This window comes from Mus caroli, chromosome 5, assembly GCF_900094665.2.
Source record: "Mus caroli chromosome 5, CAROLI_EIJ_v1.1, whole genome shotgun sequence".
In the NCBI taxonomy this organism is placed as follows: Eukaryota; Metazoa; Chordata; class Mammalia; order Rodentia; family Muridae; genus Mus; species Mus caroli.
The window spans coordinates 28,675,584-28,692,034 of record NC_034574.1 but is presented as its reverse complement, the minus strand read 5'-3'; the positions used below and the strand labels follow the sequence as shown (position 1 = coordinate 28,692,034).

The window sequence follows — 16,451 nt, the reverse complement described above, 5'->3', positions numbered from 1 at the left end:
TCAAATATAATTAAGCACCTTCTGTCCTCATGAGATCCCTTCCCTGTCAGGACAGCCAGGGGACCAAAGAGACCCAAAACACTTCCTCCACATACATATCCACAGTCCCCTCCTATGGACACAACTTGCTTGAATCCTGTCCTTGGCACCTCTAGACTCCGATAACCCTGACCAGCCTGCCACTTTGGGCCACAGGAAGGCACCCCGCAGTCCAGCTGTCCTTGCCCTGAGAAAGAAAAGCAAGGTCCCTTGGAGCTTGGGACCAGTACCTTCTTCCAGGGACCAGCCAGAGGCTGCTCAATCCCCAGGTGCTATTATCCCACCTCCCCACCTGTCCCCACAGGCAACAAGGACACAGCTGTACCCGTCTCAGAACAGAAATCGAGACACTCATGGAACCAGTTATCTCTTTATTTTTTGGAAAGTAAGTTGGTTGTGTTAACAAAACCACATCTGCCAGCGTGGGCTGACAAACCATGTGCTAGGCCCCAAGAAAGTCACCCTGAGCCACTGTCCTGACCCTGCTGGCTGACAGGCAAGGGACAGCCACCCAAGCCTAGGGCCCAGTAACAGTACAAAAAGTAACAAGATTGCATTCACCGCTGTCTCCCAAGCTTTGAAAGGTAGCAGTCTAGGCTATAAAAGTCTAGAAGCACTGCATAGGAAGTGTTAAGCCTACAGCAAGACAACTTGTAAAAACTCAATAAATTATAGATAGATAAACTTGTAACAGATAACTATTAACATCTGAACCTTCTTGCAGGGCCAGCCCTTCCCTGGGCACAGGCCCCTGCCTGGAATACATAGCAATTAGAATAATCTGTATGAAAAATACCAGTTCACCTTAAAAATTTTTAAACATCTCCTAAAGAAAGTTCCTATATAAATCTAATCCCCCACAAAAGAGGGCCAAAGGCAACAGAAAATGCTCCCTGGAGCCAGCTCTGACTAGGAGAGCCATTCAAGTGCCAAGGGGCCACAGCCAGCCTGGTGGAGGCCAGACGCACATTCTCAGCAACTCCCTAAATCCAGCATGAACCTCTTCCGCTGTTAATAAGTTACAACTTAAGATGGCTGCAATACCCTGGGACTAAATGCTATGAACCTGGGGTCGGGGACTGGCGCTCTGGGGGTTGATAAATAGCTTTACAAATATACAGGTCCAGTACAAACAAAACTGCCATGCCAGAAAAGCCCCTTGCTTCTCAGCCTGCTCTTGCCAGTTTCCTAGAGAGACCCATGGAGTATCTTGCTCCCTTGGGCCTCAACTTTGCCTTTTTCCATATAGATATTCTTATATATATGTATGTATATATTTATATCATACACAGCATCTATTTATATAAATGTACATTTTCCTCTGGAATAAACCTTTCTGATAGACATTATGCCCCCCCTTCAGGTACCCGTAATTTGTCTCTGAGGGGCAGGGTGGGAAGCAGGCAGCCTGGAGATGTCGAGCTATGACACCCCCAGGCACAAGGTGCCATGTAGAAGAGAGGCTTGCCACACAGAGCAGAGCCTCCCTGTAGGCTCAGCTTGGGGCACCAAGAAGGCCAAGGCCTACTCTGGACATGGAGTCTAGCCCTCTCCAACAATGGTCCCTGGAAGGTAGCAGTGGGAAATGAGAGGGCCAGAACCCCAGGGTTGCACAGGGTGGGCCTCTTACATTCTTGTTTGGTGCTCCTGGCCAGTCAGGAGATCACTCTACAGCAGTGCATGTTCCCAAGGGGCCTCTGCACCCAGGAGCCAAGGATAAACACGCAGGAAGTCTTGTCTATTGTTGGCCCATTGCACTGAGCTGGCTAGGGTCCACTGCACACCAGCAGTAGCAGGGCGGGCTAGGGTCCGCGTAAACATTGCCTGGGGCTTGGTCTGTGGGACTGTTGGCCCTTCACGTCCGAGGTCCCCCATTACTGGGTGGGCCTGGGGGTAGCAGGTCATGGGTGAACACCGAGTCATCTCCGGATGAGCTGGAGCTAGGCGTGTCCTGGCCACCTGGCGAGTACTGCTCAAATGGCACGGAGAGGTCCAAGTATTCCTGTTTGGTGGACATGGTTGTCAGGACTGTCCCTTAGCATTCACCCCCTTTTATCCCACGCCATCTGTGTTCAGGCTATGCCCCCTAAAGGCCAGCCCCGCCACTGGAGCTCCAAAGAGCAACACTTAAAATAAGCAAGGCAGCCACAGAGGGGGGCAGGACTGAGGGACACTTACGTCAGTTGATGTCACAGTGAGGATGCGGTCTAAATCCTCTACCAACTGCTTGAAGGTGGGCCTCTGTGAAGGTACCGCATGCCAACATTCCCGCATGATCATGTACCTGCAGCAAGTACAGCTATGGCTCCCTGGCCTCCTACCCACCCCAACCTCCCTCCAGGCCACCAGTCTCCTACACATTCCAAGGGCCCTGGTAGGAATCCTGCCACCCCAGGGACTGGAGTGTAGAGGAATGAACAAGGCTCACAGGTCATGTGTGCAGCTGGCTGGCTTGTCCATACGGTGGCCCTCTTTCAACAGCTTGAAAAGCTCTTCCACTGGGATGCCAGGATACGGTGAGCCCCCCAGCGTAAAGATCTCCCAGAGGAGGACACCAAAAGACCAACTGCAGGGGATTGAGGACAAAAGGCCTGTTACCCCCGGCCTGTTACTGCAGCAGCCCTGTACCAGGACATACCACTGATGGGCAAAGCAGGGCACCAGAAGAAAGAGAAGCCAGGGCTGTGCTGGTGGCCCAATGAGGGGACCAGGACCCTGAAGACTGCAAAAGTGCAATTTGCGTCTCTTCTCTCTTCAGATCTCCCTACCCCCATCCTACGTGGGGACACATACACATCACTCTGGTGGGTGTAGACTCGGTCAAAAAGGGCCTCTGGTGCCATCCACTTCACAGGTAGCCGGCCCTGGGCAGAGGGAGAGGTGTTGGCTCTCGGGTGGGGCCTCCTGGAGGGGCCCTTCACCCCCACCATGCAGGACCAGGGCTCACATTTGTGGTCTTCTTGTAGTAGTCCAGGTTGTGCACATCTCGAGCCAGGCCAAAGTCCGCAATCTTCATCACATTGTCCTCAGTCACCAGGACGTTTCTGGCAGCCAAGTCTCTGTGAATACACTGAAGAGACAAAAGGAACCTGAGATGACCATTCCCTAGCTCAGGCAAACAATCACCCGTTCTTCCACCCAGAGAGGCTCCACCTGGCCTGGTCCCTGTCTCTGCCCACCTTCTGAGAAGCCAAGTATTCCATGCCCCGTGCCACCTGGTAGGCACAGGACACTAGATCCTTGCAGGTGAGCTGTTCCTCTGGCAGCCTGCAGGCATCAAAGGAGTAGTCCATGCCTGGAGGCCGTCGCGCCCGAAGGAACTCCCGGAGATTGCCCTTGGCTGCGTATTCCACCAGCACATACAGGGGCCCTGGAAGCACAGGCACCTTAGAGATGCTGTCAGTCTCCAGAGTGCCATCTGCCAGTGGGCCCACCTACCACCTGACTTACCACCCTGTGTGCACGCCCCCAGCAGGTTAATGATGTTCTTGTGCTTGCCAATCATTTTCATCATCTCCATCTCAGATACCAGGTCCGACAGGTCCTTGTCAGTCGCATCATCTGTGCCGGGAACAGAGGTGTCAGCTGACAGCCCCACAGCCCTCAAAGGCCCCTCTACTTCCCTCCCTCCTCACCTTTCAGCATCTTCACGGCCACGGTGACAGGCTTGGCAGTACGGTCCTTGTCGATGCCAATAGCTTCTGCCATGACCACCTGTCCAAAGCAGCCTTCTCCAAGAGGCTTACCAAGTGTCAGCCTGACCATGGAAACAGAGGCAGTGAGTGTGTGCCCAGCACCCCCAGCCCTCATGGGTCATGTACCACTGTATCTCAGAAACCCTAGGGGCATTTGCTCATGAAGACAAAGAATGACCCTTCAAACCCCACCCTGGAGTATCTCGGGAATACCTCCAACAAGGCTCTGCCTAGTAGCTACCTAGCCCCCAACCGTAGAACCCCCACCAGGTATATACTAAACCCCACCAAATACATACTGTCCCTCACCACCACTGACCGGGTCCTGGATAGCTCCCACTTGGGGTCAGCAGGCAGCTCAAGTTCAGAAACATTGGCCAGAACGGGACCTTCTCCTGAGGACAGCCGGGCAATCCGGACGAGGGGTGTGTTGGAGTTCATAGAGGAGTTAGATTCCAAGGACACCTGCTTGGGTCATCAGGACAAGTTGGTACCATACAACGTGGGTGGGCTGGGCATTGTAAAAGGAGTGGGGTGGTAGAGCATCCACGATGGCAAGGTCAAGTCTATGAGGCAAGGTGTGGAGCCAAGAAAAGGGCTAGCTGCTCGGACTTCTATACAGTGGTGACTGAAGACTACTAAAAATGTTTTGCACCTCAGAGAAAACTTGAGCTCCATATGGAGATAAGGAGGCATCAGCCCACCCAACCACAGAGAATATGTCCTGGGCAGGCCCCAGGCCCTGCTGGGACTCTAGGAGACACGAGGCAGGACAGGGAGGTCAAAACCTGGTATCTACTTTCTGTTACCTGTCGCTTAAGCGGGAAGCGAGAGACCTTGTGCACGGTGGGCGAGCCCAGGCCCTTCTTTGGGGGACTGCGCAGGCGGCAGAGTATCACAGCTGCCACCACCAGGATGAAGAGGAAGAAGACCACCCCGTAGCTGAGGACGCCTGCGTACACGCTGCCAGCCTCATCAGTTTCCATCAGCTCCTCCTCAGCTGCAAAGATACAAATTTTGGGGGCCTCATCCAGCCTTTTCAAGCTTTCCCCCGGCCCGGCCGGAACCACAGGCCCCAGTGGGGGAGGGAAGGGACCTGGGATACTTGGAGAAGAGGGGCTGATGGCCCCTCACTCGCCTTGTAGTATAATCACATCTGAGAGCCAGCAGGGGACACGCCCAGGAGAGAAACCCAGGAGAGAAGCCCAGCAGAGCCAGAAGCACCCACACCGCTACCCAGGCACCCAGGAAATGCCAGAGCCTCAGATCAGGACAATGGGGGGCCCTGTTAGAGAAGAGGCCGTTGCAGGACCAAGACAGGCAGGGCCGATTCATGTTTCCACACCAAGCACAAAGCCTGGGTGAGTTTCACAGGATGGGCCCCCTGAAGTCCCTGGCAGCTTTGGCATGTCCTGAGACAGCACCCTAAGAGGACAGGTGCGGCATGAGCAGCAGCAGAAGCCAGTACCTGGCAGCACCACCAGCCACGCAGAGTGATGGGAAAACCCGATAGAATTGCCCGCCAGGCAGGTGTACTCCCCCGCGTCCTCAAAGGTGACATTGTGCAAGGACAGAACCTCTAGCTCCTTGTCGGTGGTGTTAGCGCCTGCAGTCTACAAAGAGAGAACAGAGCGCGATAGGCGAGTGCCAGCACCTCCCTTTGGGTACCACAGCAGTCCACATGGAGATGATCCAGCCAGGCTGCAAGGAAAACGCCGCTGCCACCACCACATCTTCGGCCACCACCATGGCCCTGCCACAGCCACAGAGGCCCAGGGCCCTCTGCCTCCTGCACTGAGGCAACCGAGCCTGAAGCCAATCCCTCCACCAGTGGCGAGTCCTCTGTCCCAAGGTGAGCAACAGGCAGGTGGGCAGCACGGTGCCACACAAAGGCAGCATGCAGAATTAGTGCAGAAACAGGAGAGATGCAGAAGAAAAGATGGGGCAGACAGATGGATGGACGAGAAGCCAGAAGGCATCAGCCAGCTGGAGATGGGTGTAAGGTCGATGCTCACACACAACGCAGACCGTGGCCCCTAACAGGCTCTACAGATCTTCTGAGTATGCAAGTGGGGGATGCAAGAGAACAGCACAGGCCTTTGGGGAGGGGGTGCTGAAGCAAACAGTCAGTCAGTGGTAACTGGGGGCTACCAGTATTGTTGAGGCATCACAAGTAGAGTTGGAGCCACAGGCAGGGTCAAGCAGGGCAGTTCGTGCAGGGCATGCAGGCAGGTGCACGGCTGGGGGCATTGAAGCTGGAGCTCAGCGTGCCAGGCAGGCATGGGACAGAGTCGTTACCTGCTTGGGGCCCGTGAACACGCAGCCAAAAGGCCTTCTCAGCCACGCCTATGAAATTGGTGGCTCGACAGAGGTACTCGCCCCCGTCCCGCTCCGACACATTGGCCAGGCGGAGGCGTGCGTCTGCCTCCACATTCTCACTGATCCAGGACTGCGGGGACAAGAGACTGGGCTCAGGCACACCCCGAGCCAGCTCCGGAAGGACGGAAGGATGTAAGGATGAGGCAGGGCAAGGGAGATTCCCAAAGATGGGCTGGGCAGCAACGCCTGGAAAGCCGCCTGGAGAGGAGGCACGTCATGGCAGTGGTGGGCGTGGTTTCAGAAAGAGGCCTCTCCATGTCTGTCACCACAGGTACACATACACACTTACATACACGCACACACAGAGAACGGAGGAGGCGGGGGACGGGGGGAGGGGAAGAGAGAGAGAGAAAACCTGTAACCCACAGCCTCTAAACTCTAACCCCAGGGATCTTTTTAGGGCAACTAGCTTATTCTCGTGAACATCCACGCCCATGGTGTGAGACGCGTCAGACAGGACCCCAGTGGCCTCTTTCTCAACAGCCAGGGTTCCTGTTCCAAACAATCCCTATTCCTCTCCCCAACCAGACCTCCTTGTCTCTCAACAGCTATTTTCTTTGGGCGTCCAGTGTCGCAAAGTCCTGAAATCGGGTATGGAACTTGCTACAGGCAGAGGGAGGGGCAGGACAGAGCCAGTGCTAAATGCAAGCAGATGACACCAGCCAATCCGGGGCCAGCTGGAGAGTGTCTAGCCAGTCCCCTGGGGTCCAGAGGGTACTAACTCAACAGTCATCCTCCTGCCCTGAGCCACCATAACTGTTACCCAAGAGAAGACTTCTGCAGGCTCAGTCCTTGGAACAGACAAGTCCCACAGCAGGGCACAAGTAACACAGAGCCTGCCTAGAGCTCAGAGCAATGACATGCACTGGAACTAAGCTGCCCCTTCTCAGAAGTTCCAATACCTTGGTAAATCCCAACATATCCTTCAGCCAAGAGGGACATACGGGCCAAGGCCAGGGCTGCCCCAGCTGATCTACCCACCCTGCCAGTCACCAGCCGGGGATAGAGCCTACCTTGAGTACAGTGACGTAGGGCGTGCCGTCAGGGCCCACCTTGCTGCCGTTCACTTCCACGTGCTTCAGCCACTGGATGTGTGGCTGTGCATCGCTGTACACCTTGCAGTGGAACTCCACGTCACTGCCTAGAATGGCTGTCTGGTTGGCCGGCAGCCCAGCCTGCAGGATGGGCCGGTGTGGGGAGCGCTCTGCAAGAGGCAGTCAGGTCAGGGCCAGTAGGGCCAAGGGACCCAGAGATGCCCCTTGCCTTAGCCACCCGGCCTGGCCCTCACCCAGCACATCCAGTGTGTATGTCTGCCGGATGCTACCAAACTTGTTCTCAACCACGCAGGTATAGTTGCCACGATCAGAGGGTACCACACTTTCCATGACCAAGCTCCACTGCTGGTGCCGGAGCTGCAGGTAGTTAGTTTGTGAGTAGATGCAGACTATCCCTTGTCTCCAGCCCCTGCCCCCAGGCCCCTTTCTTTCCCAGACCTACCTTGATGCCCCCAATGCGATGCTCCCCTCGGAATTCTTTGCCATTCTTCAGCCAGGAGATGGAGGGGGTAGGGTTGCCAGCAGCCGGGCAGCGGAAGCGGACAGTGTTTGCAGCTGGCACAGCCAGCAGTTTCTTATCCATTCGCTCTGGGCGAGTCCAATAAGGAGCCCCTGATGGCAGAAGTACCCATAACAGCTGTAACCAGTGCCTTCCAGAACCTCCCCTGCCTGTCTCTAGCCTGTTTACCCTTCTGTATTCAGAGTCCTTTGCTTTGCCTGAACGGTCTCCCTGAGCCTGGACATTGCATTACCAGTTGCCCTACTCTCAGATCTGAATTTATCTCCTCCTCACCCTTGGGTGCAAGCCCACAAGTGGAGGTCCCCAGATCCCAGGCCCACAGGTGAAGGGCCCCAGATCTCAGTAGGATGCAGATCCTAGAACGCCTAGGCCAGGTCATCCCACCAGTCTGCAAACCCCAAGCCAGCCTCTGCAGTGCCCAGGGCCTGGCCTGCTTCCTTTAGGTCGCGCTTTCCCCCCACTGAGCGCTCTGGTTCTTCTCGGCTGGGTGGAGGAAGCCACCCTGCTGGGACTCCTGAAGCAGCTGAGGGACAGAGCAAGGATCCAGGACAGACTAGGGAGGCAGGCCCCTTCTGCAGTGACCTCACTACACTCTACCATAGGACCATGTGCATCTGTGGGTGGAGAAGCCACAGCACAGGAGGAGAGAACCGTCTGCATACGCTGGTGAGGGAACCCTCCATGCTGAGCTGCCCTCCCAGGGTTCCAGGGCAGCCATTAGCTTGGCACACTCAGCGACGGCAGTGAGCCAATGCTTCCCACGACCAGGCAAGGTCCAGAAGATGACCCTTTAGTCACCTCAGAGCCTAAGCCCACGTGGGGTGTAAGCACTAGATACAGCCTGGGAAAGCCAGGAAGGCAAAAGTGGACACAAACTCAGGGCAAGGTAACATGGCTGGTGCAGGAGCCAGGGGAGGGGAAAACTGGCTTAGAAATTTTGCTCTCAACAAGCTGGTAGCCAAAGGGGAAAGGGAAATGAGAAGCCAAATGACTCCCCAGGACAGGAGCCTCTGTCGGCGTCAGTGATAATTTCCTGTGTCGATTCCACTCTAAAATCTCACTCAAGCCCCTGTACCCATTCTCCTTGCCCTCACACACCAGAGACTCAGTCCTGATTTCCTACCAATTTTTTTTTTTATTCCACTGGAGGACACCTTGTCCACTCTTCCCCAGAAGTCTCCAAATGGCCCAAGTACTCAGTCTGCATAGCCTAGTCTCCAAGTTATAGCTACACACACACACACACACACACACACACACACACACGCCCTCTTCACAATGTACACCTCAGCATACACAGCCACTGTCCCCTCCTGCCGGTCTGAACCAACAACCACCAGTGCCCTTCATCCCTGGATCTATTGTTCCTCAGCAACAATCTGAGCTGCATCCCTGGCTATCCTCACCCCTGTGGTGCCCCGTCCTACCAGAGTCAATAGCAATGTCCCTGCAGACCAGCCCTGCCTCCTCCCTGCTCCTGGAGTACTGTTCTCTGGTCTACCCACCTGTAGCAGTGTTCCCCTTTAACCACCAGAGAAGCATCCCGGCCCTGACCAGCTCAGTGGACATAGACTCTAATCTCACCTGTGTCTTCAGCCACGTCCTCCCCATCTTCGTCATCTCCTGAGGATGGAGCATCTGCAAGTTCCAAGTGGGGGTTCTGTGATAGATACCCCTATATCCAAAGACCTGCTGCTTCCCATATCTGAGGCCCACCGCTCTCATACCTTTAGGATCCTGCCTCTACAAGGCCATTCATTCAGATGGCACCTACTTAGGGGTACCCCCTCCTCTCTATCAACAGCCAACAATACCCTTAGGCCAGGGATGCTGCAGCCACCCAGCCCAGGAGTGTCCTGATCTCCTTGGCTATACAGCTGTTCAACACACGTTGCGGCCCCACCCACCAAGCACTTACCTGTCACACGCACACTGAAGTGGCACAGCACACGCCGAGTGAGCCGGTGCTGGCAGCTGTAGACCCCTGCATCTTCGTGGGAGGCATTTAGCACTTGCAGCCTCTGAGGCCCCACCAGGATGCGGTGGGAGGCCACCAGACCTGCACCATCCTTAGCCCAGACCGTGGGCCCTGTGGGGGCACCTCCAGGAGGATGGCAGCTCAGCTCCACGGTATCCCCACTGCCGAAAGCCACCTGCTCCTGCTGGCTAGGTTCAGGCCCTGGAACCTCTGTGGAGTAAATGGGACGCTATGAAACAGGTTCTCCAGAGAAGCATGCTGGAGACCCAGCACTTCACTTTGCAAACACACTAGCAAGGGCTGTATGTAGGCAGGTGAGGGATATGCTCCTGGAGCTTGGGGGCCTGCCAGACAATGTTCAAACCAGGGGTGGAAAACTGTTTTCATAAGAGCTAGTGGGCCCCAGCTCTCAGCTCTGTCAATCATGGGCTAAGGCTTCTGGTTCTGCCCTACAGGAGGAAGCTGTCTTCCCAAGATGATCTGAAAGAGGCACAGCCCTCCTGATACCTGAATCATCTTTAAAGTGCCCAGAAGGGTTTTGGACAACTCTGTGCTACAGCACCTACCCAGAATGCCTGAAGCCCTGAGCTCAGCCCCACACCACAAAAAAGTCACCAATTCTCCTTCCTCTGATCCTTCCACCATTTGGAAATGTAAAATCAGTCCTAAGCTCACAGGGAGGCACAAAAGCAGGTTGGAGACAGGCTGTCCTTCCCTGGACTTTGGCTCAAAGCTCAGAGAAAGAATAGGGAGCCCTTTCAGAACTCTCTTTGTACCCAACCCTCATCTTGGCTTCTAAACCAGTTTGGATAGAGAGCCAGGGAACAGAACATACTTTAAACAGGAAGAGAAAGCTAGGTATGGTGGCTCATGCACTCAGAAGTCTGAAGCAGGAGAATTGCTATAAGCTCAAGGCCAGCCTGGCTACTGTCTTAAAAACAAAATCAAAATAAATGGAAAGAGAGAAGACAACATGAGGTCATACAAGAACATGGGTGAGCAGCCCTTGCTGGCATATACCACTAGGGCTGCTGTTCATAGGAGCTGTGCACCTCCTGAGACCAAAGTATACCAGCTGGGGATGCTTGGACAGTCCACGCCTTGCAAACCCATTTCACAGAAGAGCCAGCTAGGAAAACATGGACACCATTCTGGTCTCTTAGGTCTCTAGTCAGTGGGCTATGAGACTCCTGAGTTCACAGGTTGGCTGAGGACATGGGACCCCCATTTCACAAATGAGGACTGGGGGGGGGTGGGGAAGAACTGTCCGAGTGGGCATGTGAGCCAAGTAGAGCCAGCCACCCACCCTGAGGGCTAAGGAACTGAAGCAGCATAGCTCCTCCACTAGGCGGACACAGGTAATACACCTCTGCCTTGCCCAGGTGCTGCCCAGCTCATGCGGTGGCTCAAAGACTTCACCCTCAGGGACATACCACCAGCTGGGCTATCTCCTCCAGGCCTCCCTGCCAGAACCTGACAATGCCCATCACAGGGCAGCTGGGCTTGGGGCCCAGGACAGGAGTGGGTGGTCCTGCTAAGCAGACCTCCTTCCTCAGATCCAGCTGGACTGGCTATAATGTCACTTGTCATTCCGCCGACGCATGGCCTAGATTCAAGGCCCAGCTGTCCACTCTGGCCACACCAGTCCTTAGGCCCAATTCTGTCCATCCCAGAGACAGCCCACAGGCTCAAAGTCCACCAGGATTCTGACAGACAGAGGGAATATCCCTAAAATATCCCCAAAGCTCATGTCCTTCAGAGCCCCACAGCATTAAGCTGCCCTATGGAGGTCCCATAGCCAGGAGACTACTGTCTTGACTTCCAGTTCTCCAATCCTGCTACCATGTCCTATGGGGACCACCCAGTGCTGGAAGCTGCTTGAGTTCTCCCTCCACAGAAGGGCAAGGACAGGCTGGTTAAGAGCCTCAGTCCAGGCCTTGGCCCAAAGGCAACAGCCAGTTGGTTCCAATTTGGTCTGGGCAAGACAACCGCTCAAGCCATGCACACAAGTATTTGCTTTAACCTAATCCAAAGATGGACTGGAAAAGAACATGGCAGCTCCCAAGCCAGACCCTTGGAGAAGCAGATGGCTGGAGGGGAAATGGTTCAGTCAGCTCAAAGAGCTAACCTTTGATCCACCCATCCATCTTGACCACTAGGAGCTAGGCGAAACCAGACACCTGGACTTTGGGGGCCTTGGGTAACAACATCTACCAACAAGCACCATTCTAGGGTCACAGGGCTTAGAGGAACTTATGACCTGAGTCAGGTAGGGATAAGGGAAGGACAGTATAGGACAGTGCTTGAGACAATGCAGAATATGTAATACCAGATTCTGAGGCTGTAGAAGCAATGCCCTGGTCAGAGGAACTCCCACACCATCAGCCTCCAGGTGTGCACCATAGGCCCCATCAACAAAGGAGCCAAACGTAGCACGCAAGCACTGGTACTTCTGTTGTGCCCTTTAAGAGGACAATGTCCCTACCACATGGATCCCATAGCACCTACCCCCATTGCTATATGGTACTAACATGGACCTAGGTACTGTAGGCTCACTGTTGCAGGCTAAGGGACACTGTATCCCAATCAAGTTGTGCTGGGCGTAGAGCCTCCTAGATTGCCTCGGTTTCATCCACTACGGCACAAAGTGCAAATCCCAACTTGCAGACCTAAGGTCCAGAAAGCCCTGGTTAAGTTTCTGAAGTCTGTAAAAGGGGTGTAGGACTGAGGGGTGCCTATGCAGAAGCTCCCTGAGTCAAACAATGGAGTGAGACCACAGCTGACCAGCTGGAGGGAGGGCTAAATCCCCTGCCTGGAGGAGCTGACAGCCTGGGTTCTGTTGTTGAGACGTACGTGCGCACTACAAAACCAGCATCAAATCCAACCCTGGCCAAAACCAGCATCAAATCCAACCCTGGTCTGAGGTTGGTCACCCTAAAGAACTCGACTTGGACTTTGGAGCAAAACCAGGACACAGATCTGAGTGACACCTGCTTCGATAGTGAACACAGCTGGTGTGGGAGGTATGGCCAGGTGTATGAGGAAAATAACCCAAGAGAAAGGAGGGTGCCTGCCCCAAGGGGCCTTGAAGCCAAGGGTCTCTCGCCTGCCTTCCTCCTCCCCATTCCCCACCATCCCACCTTGAGACATTCCAGTTTCCACAGTTTATTATAAAAGTCAAGAAAGGAAGAATAAAAGAAAACTCCAGAGGCTGGGCGGGCTAATGAGGGCTTACCGGGGATTATCTGGTTTAATCCCCCCAACAACCCTGCCATTACCAGTCCTCTGTAGCAGGACAGGTGAGGAGACTTAGGTTCTAGGAGAGGACCCAAGCTGAGGCAGGCCCCAACCCCAAGTGGCTTTGTTCACAGCTCAGTAATTTCTCAACCGGGCAGGCCACCTCTATCCAATACATCATCTACCCCCTAACACACCCTCGGTAACTAGTTTTCCTTCTAGGCACAACTACAAAAGGGAGTGGGGGGAGAGTTCCAGGTCCTAAGTAAAACCTGAGACCTGGAGGACAAGGGGATTCTAGGCTCAGCATAGGAGCCAAAGCTTCAGGGTCTAAGATCAGCCCAGGTTAATGAACCACTGGGAGGGCCAGCAGGGCTCAAAGTCCAGCCTTTCGAGCAAGGTAGGGTGGGGGGGAGACAAGGAAGGTGGAAGGCCCTGCTTCTGCAAACCGGCCTGGGGGGTCAACTTCTGGATCCCCTAAGGGTTACTGTCTCCCACACTAAGCACACCAGTAGGGCTTGCCTCACCAAGGGTGGCCAGGTTAGGCTGGTACCTAGCCCGCCGCACAGCCCTTGACCCCAGCCAGCTCCTACTTGGTAATTTATGTTCGTAGGGAAAGCGCCAGCCCGGACCTCTGTAAACTTCACCAGGTCTTTGTATTTTTACAGCCCGGCCCATCTCGTTAAGGAACCGGATTAAGTTTATTGGCCTATCAATTCCCTACCTGTCTCACAAGCTCAAACGCAGAAGCGAGGGGCGGGCGATCCCACCGATCCCCGGCGGCCCGGCTCAGCTTCGGTTCCCGCAGCAGGGTCGTGCCAGGAGGCCACCGTCACTGCCTGAGGCACAGAGAGGGTGTGCGCTCCGCCCCGCCGCCCCTACCCGAGCTCACTGACACCCGACGCAAGAAGTAATATCTTCATCTGAATACACATGCTAATGTGGTCTCCTCGCCGGCCATTCGGCACCCGGGAAGCCAGGCAGTCCTAGCAGGCGCCAAAAGCGCGCGCTGACCTCCCGACCGCCTCTGTCACGCCGCTGAAAGACACGCACATTCAAGCTCCCGGCCCACTTTCATTCATAAAAAAAAAAAAAGAAAAAAGAAAGAAAGAAAGAAAGAAAATGACATTGTTCCAGGAGGCTGCAGCCGCTGGAGAGAGGGGCGCGGGGGCGCCGGGAGGGGCACACCGCCATCTGCCTCCTCCCGCTGCGCCCGCCGCACTCGCACCTCCCCGAGAGGCCGCGCCGCCATCAATGCGCGGTCTGTGGCCGCCGAGGTACAAAGGAGCGGCTGTTCGGGCCTCAGCTCGGGTGGGGCGACAGCTTACCGAGCGAAAGCCTCCCTTCGCGCGGCCTCCCGCCAGACCGCTGCTCTGCTTTGCCACGCTGCCACCGGGCACAGCCGGGGGCCGCGCGCGTCGCACCTCCGGGCGACCAAGGGACGCAGAGCGGACCGTGGCTCCCTTTCGCATCCTTGGCCTCCGGGGCCCGTTGGAGGGCACTCAAGTGTGCCATCGGACTTTGGTGGTCAGCGGGACTACCTAGGCGGCGCCAAGATCCTGAGACAACCGCCCCTCATCTCCCAGCGTGCGGCCTGAAGGGCAGTCTGTGCGCGCCCCCGGGAACCGACCCCTCAGGCCGCCTACAGGATAAAAGGGGAGCAGCCGCACTGAAGCTGTCACCTTGTCATGCGAAACCCAGAGAGCTGAGCTTTGGCTGGGATACTACTATCCACCCCGCAACGTCCAGCCTTCCTTTAGCTGAAGCAGAGGAAGAACTGTTCCGGGAGAACGGCTGAATCAATAACAGGCATTTTTCCTCCTCTCAAATTCGAGAAGCAACAATAGGAATCGTGGGAAGTCAGCTCGCGCGCCTTCCCAACGCCCCTCTGCCTGGGACCACCGTCACGGGCACCGGTCCACGTGACGCCTCGCACTTGGGTGGTGGCTCCCAGCCTACAGACACCCCCATAAACTGCCGCGTCCGAGCTGACAGCGATCTGCGGGGCAGGAGACAAACCTCGGCGCACTAGCCCCTGTGGTGCTAATCAACCCGACGCCCCTTCCTCACCCAAGGGCTGTTCGCCCTTGCCAAAGCCCCTGTGGTTCAGGGCCGGCCCCCAGAAGAACACCTTGGGTCAGTCCTTACCTGCCGCTCTCCGCACAACTCGCTGCTCTGGACCAGGAGGCTCGGAAGTAGCTCCAGCCACGACCGCCACGCAGAACACTAGCACGCAGGCCGGGACTACCATGGCTCCAGAGCGGGGGCCGCGGCGTCCTCAAGCAGCGCGCGCGGGCATGCTGCAACCCCCCACGCCCGGCTCCGGCGCCGGTGGGAGAACGCCTCTGTGGAGACTACAGGAGGGGAGCACTGAGTTACTCCGGAGGGCAGCGGGGAAGCGCGGCCTCGCTCCTGAACCCCGACCCCCGGCCGCCCCGCCCGCCGACTCCTAGCTCTCCCGGGCTGCCTGGCGCCGGCCGCCTCCTCCCAGCCGCGGTTCCTCCCTCCTCCTTCCCTCCCTGGTTGCCGCAGAGCCCTCCCAGGACGGAGGCAGTAGCCGCAAACTTTCCAGAGCGGGAAGCCCGCGCCTTGCCCCGGCCTCGCCGCACTTACGAACCGCTCCACTTCCCGCATATCGCACACCCTGACTGCTTCTGAGCCCGCCCGGCCCCTCCGAGTGCCAGCCGAGTCCTTCACACTAACCTGGCCGCCGCTAGAGCCCAGCTCACCACGCGCGGCTCCGTCTCTCGGCCCGCTTTTCCAGGGTCTCCTCTGTCCCAGTGGCCGGCCGCCCACCACTGAGTCCCCCCGCCGGAGCGGATCGCACGGCGCCAGCTGCTCCCGCCACCCCCGCTGCCACAGTGCACTGAACTGGGGCTGCCCGGCGCGCAGCAGCCGGGGCGGGGGCCGGGGGGGGGGGGAGTGCTGCTCCCGCCACGCCCCGAACACTCCCCTTCCCCGGCGGCCAGGGGGCGGGAGATCCGAAGAGGCGTGGTCAGGCGGGGGCGCCGGGCGGTCCCAGAGGGCGTGGGAGCCCAGCTGGGGCGGAGCAGGCGAGGCAAGGGTCGCACGCTCGACCCCTTGAAGCAATGCGGAGCTCAGGACTGTCTACCAGCACGCTTCTCCCTCCAATAACGCTGTGCTCAAGGGCTCAGAAGGTTGACCTCGGTGGGGGTCTAGGTGTTAGGGCGTCTTCACAGTGAACTGGCCCCCTGAGCTGAATGAACCCTGTGCAAAGAGCGCTAAATCCTCAGGTACAGAGCCTGACAGTTCCAGGAAGACAAATACAAATACGTGTGAACAGGTCTTCCAGTGAAGGATGGAGCAGAGTTTACATGATGAAAGACCCAGGGATTGCACCCTAGAAAAGATGGACAGGCTAACCAGCTGCCTGCATCCTGCTCAGGAATGATGTCCACACTTCCCCAAGAACACACAGGTTTTGGAAGAAACTTACCCAGTCTCTCAGAATAACGAAAAGAGCTGGGGATACAAAGCAGGGGAGCCTGCCCTACCCTAAGGCTGCCTGAACTCCAGCCTATGGATGT

The 16,451-nt window shown here is 56.4% G+C and overlaps 1 protein-coding gene across 14 annotated transcripts; it reads right to left on the bottom strand.

Moving 5' to 3' along the window:
* Positions 1 to 393: 393 nt before the first annotated feature.
* Positions 394 to 15,848, bottom strand: Fgfr3 (fibroblast growth factor receptor 3). Of its 14 annotated transcripts, none has more exons than XM_029477574.1 (18): positions 15,607 to 15,848; positions 15,052 to 15,257; positions 9,607 to 9,876; positions 9,273 to 9,326; positions 7,611 to 7,780; positions 7,402 to 7,525; positions 7,127 to 7,317; positions 5,203 to 5,347; positions 4,544 to 4,734; positions 4,054 to 4,202; positions 3,675 to 3,796; positions 3,490 to 3,600; positions 3,219 to 3,409; positions 2,987 to 3,109; positions 2,833 to 2,903; positions 2,468 to 2,605; positions 2,218 to 2,323; positions 394 to 2,041 (listed from the first exon to the last, which is right to left on the bottom strand). In XM_029477574.1, the coding sequence occupies exons 2-18, from the start codon at positions 15,152 to 15,154 to the stop codon at positions 1,895 to 1,897; spliced, it is 2,406 nt and encodes an 801-aa protein (XP_029333434.1). In that variant the 5' UTR covers positions 15,155 to 15,257; positions 15,607 to 15,848; the 3' UTR covers positions 394 to 1,894. The 14 variants fall into 14 exon arrangements, with proteins under 14 accessions (XP_029333434.1, XP_029333436.1, XP_029333435.1 ...); XM_029477576.1 differs by having other exon boundaries at positions 4,054 to 4,199; XM_029477575.1 differs by having other exon boundaries at positions 15,633 to 15,848.
* Between the last annotated feature and the right edge of the window lie 603 nt (positions 15,849 to 16,451).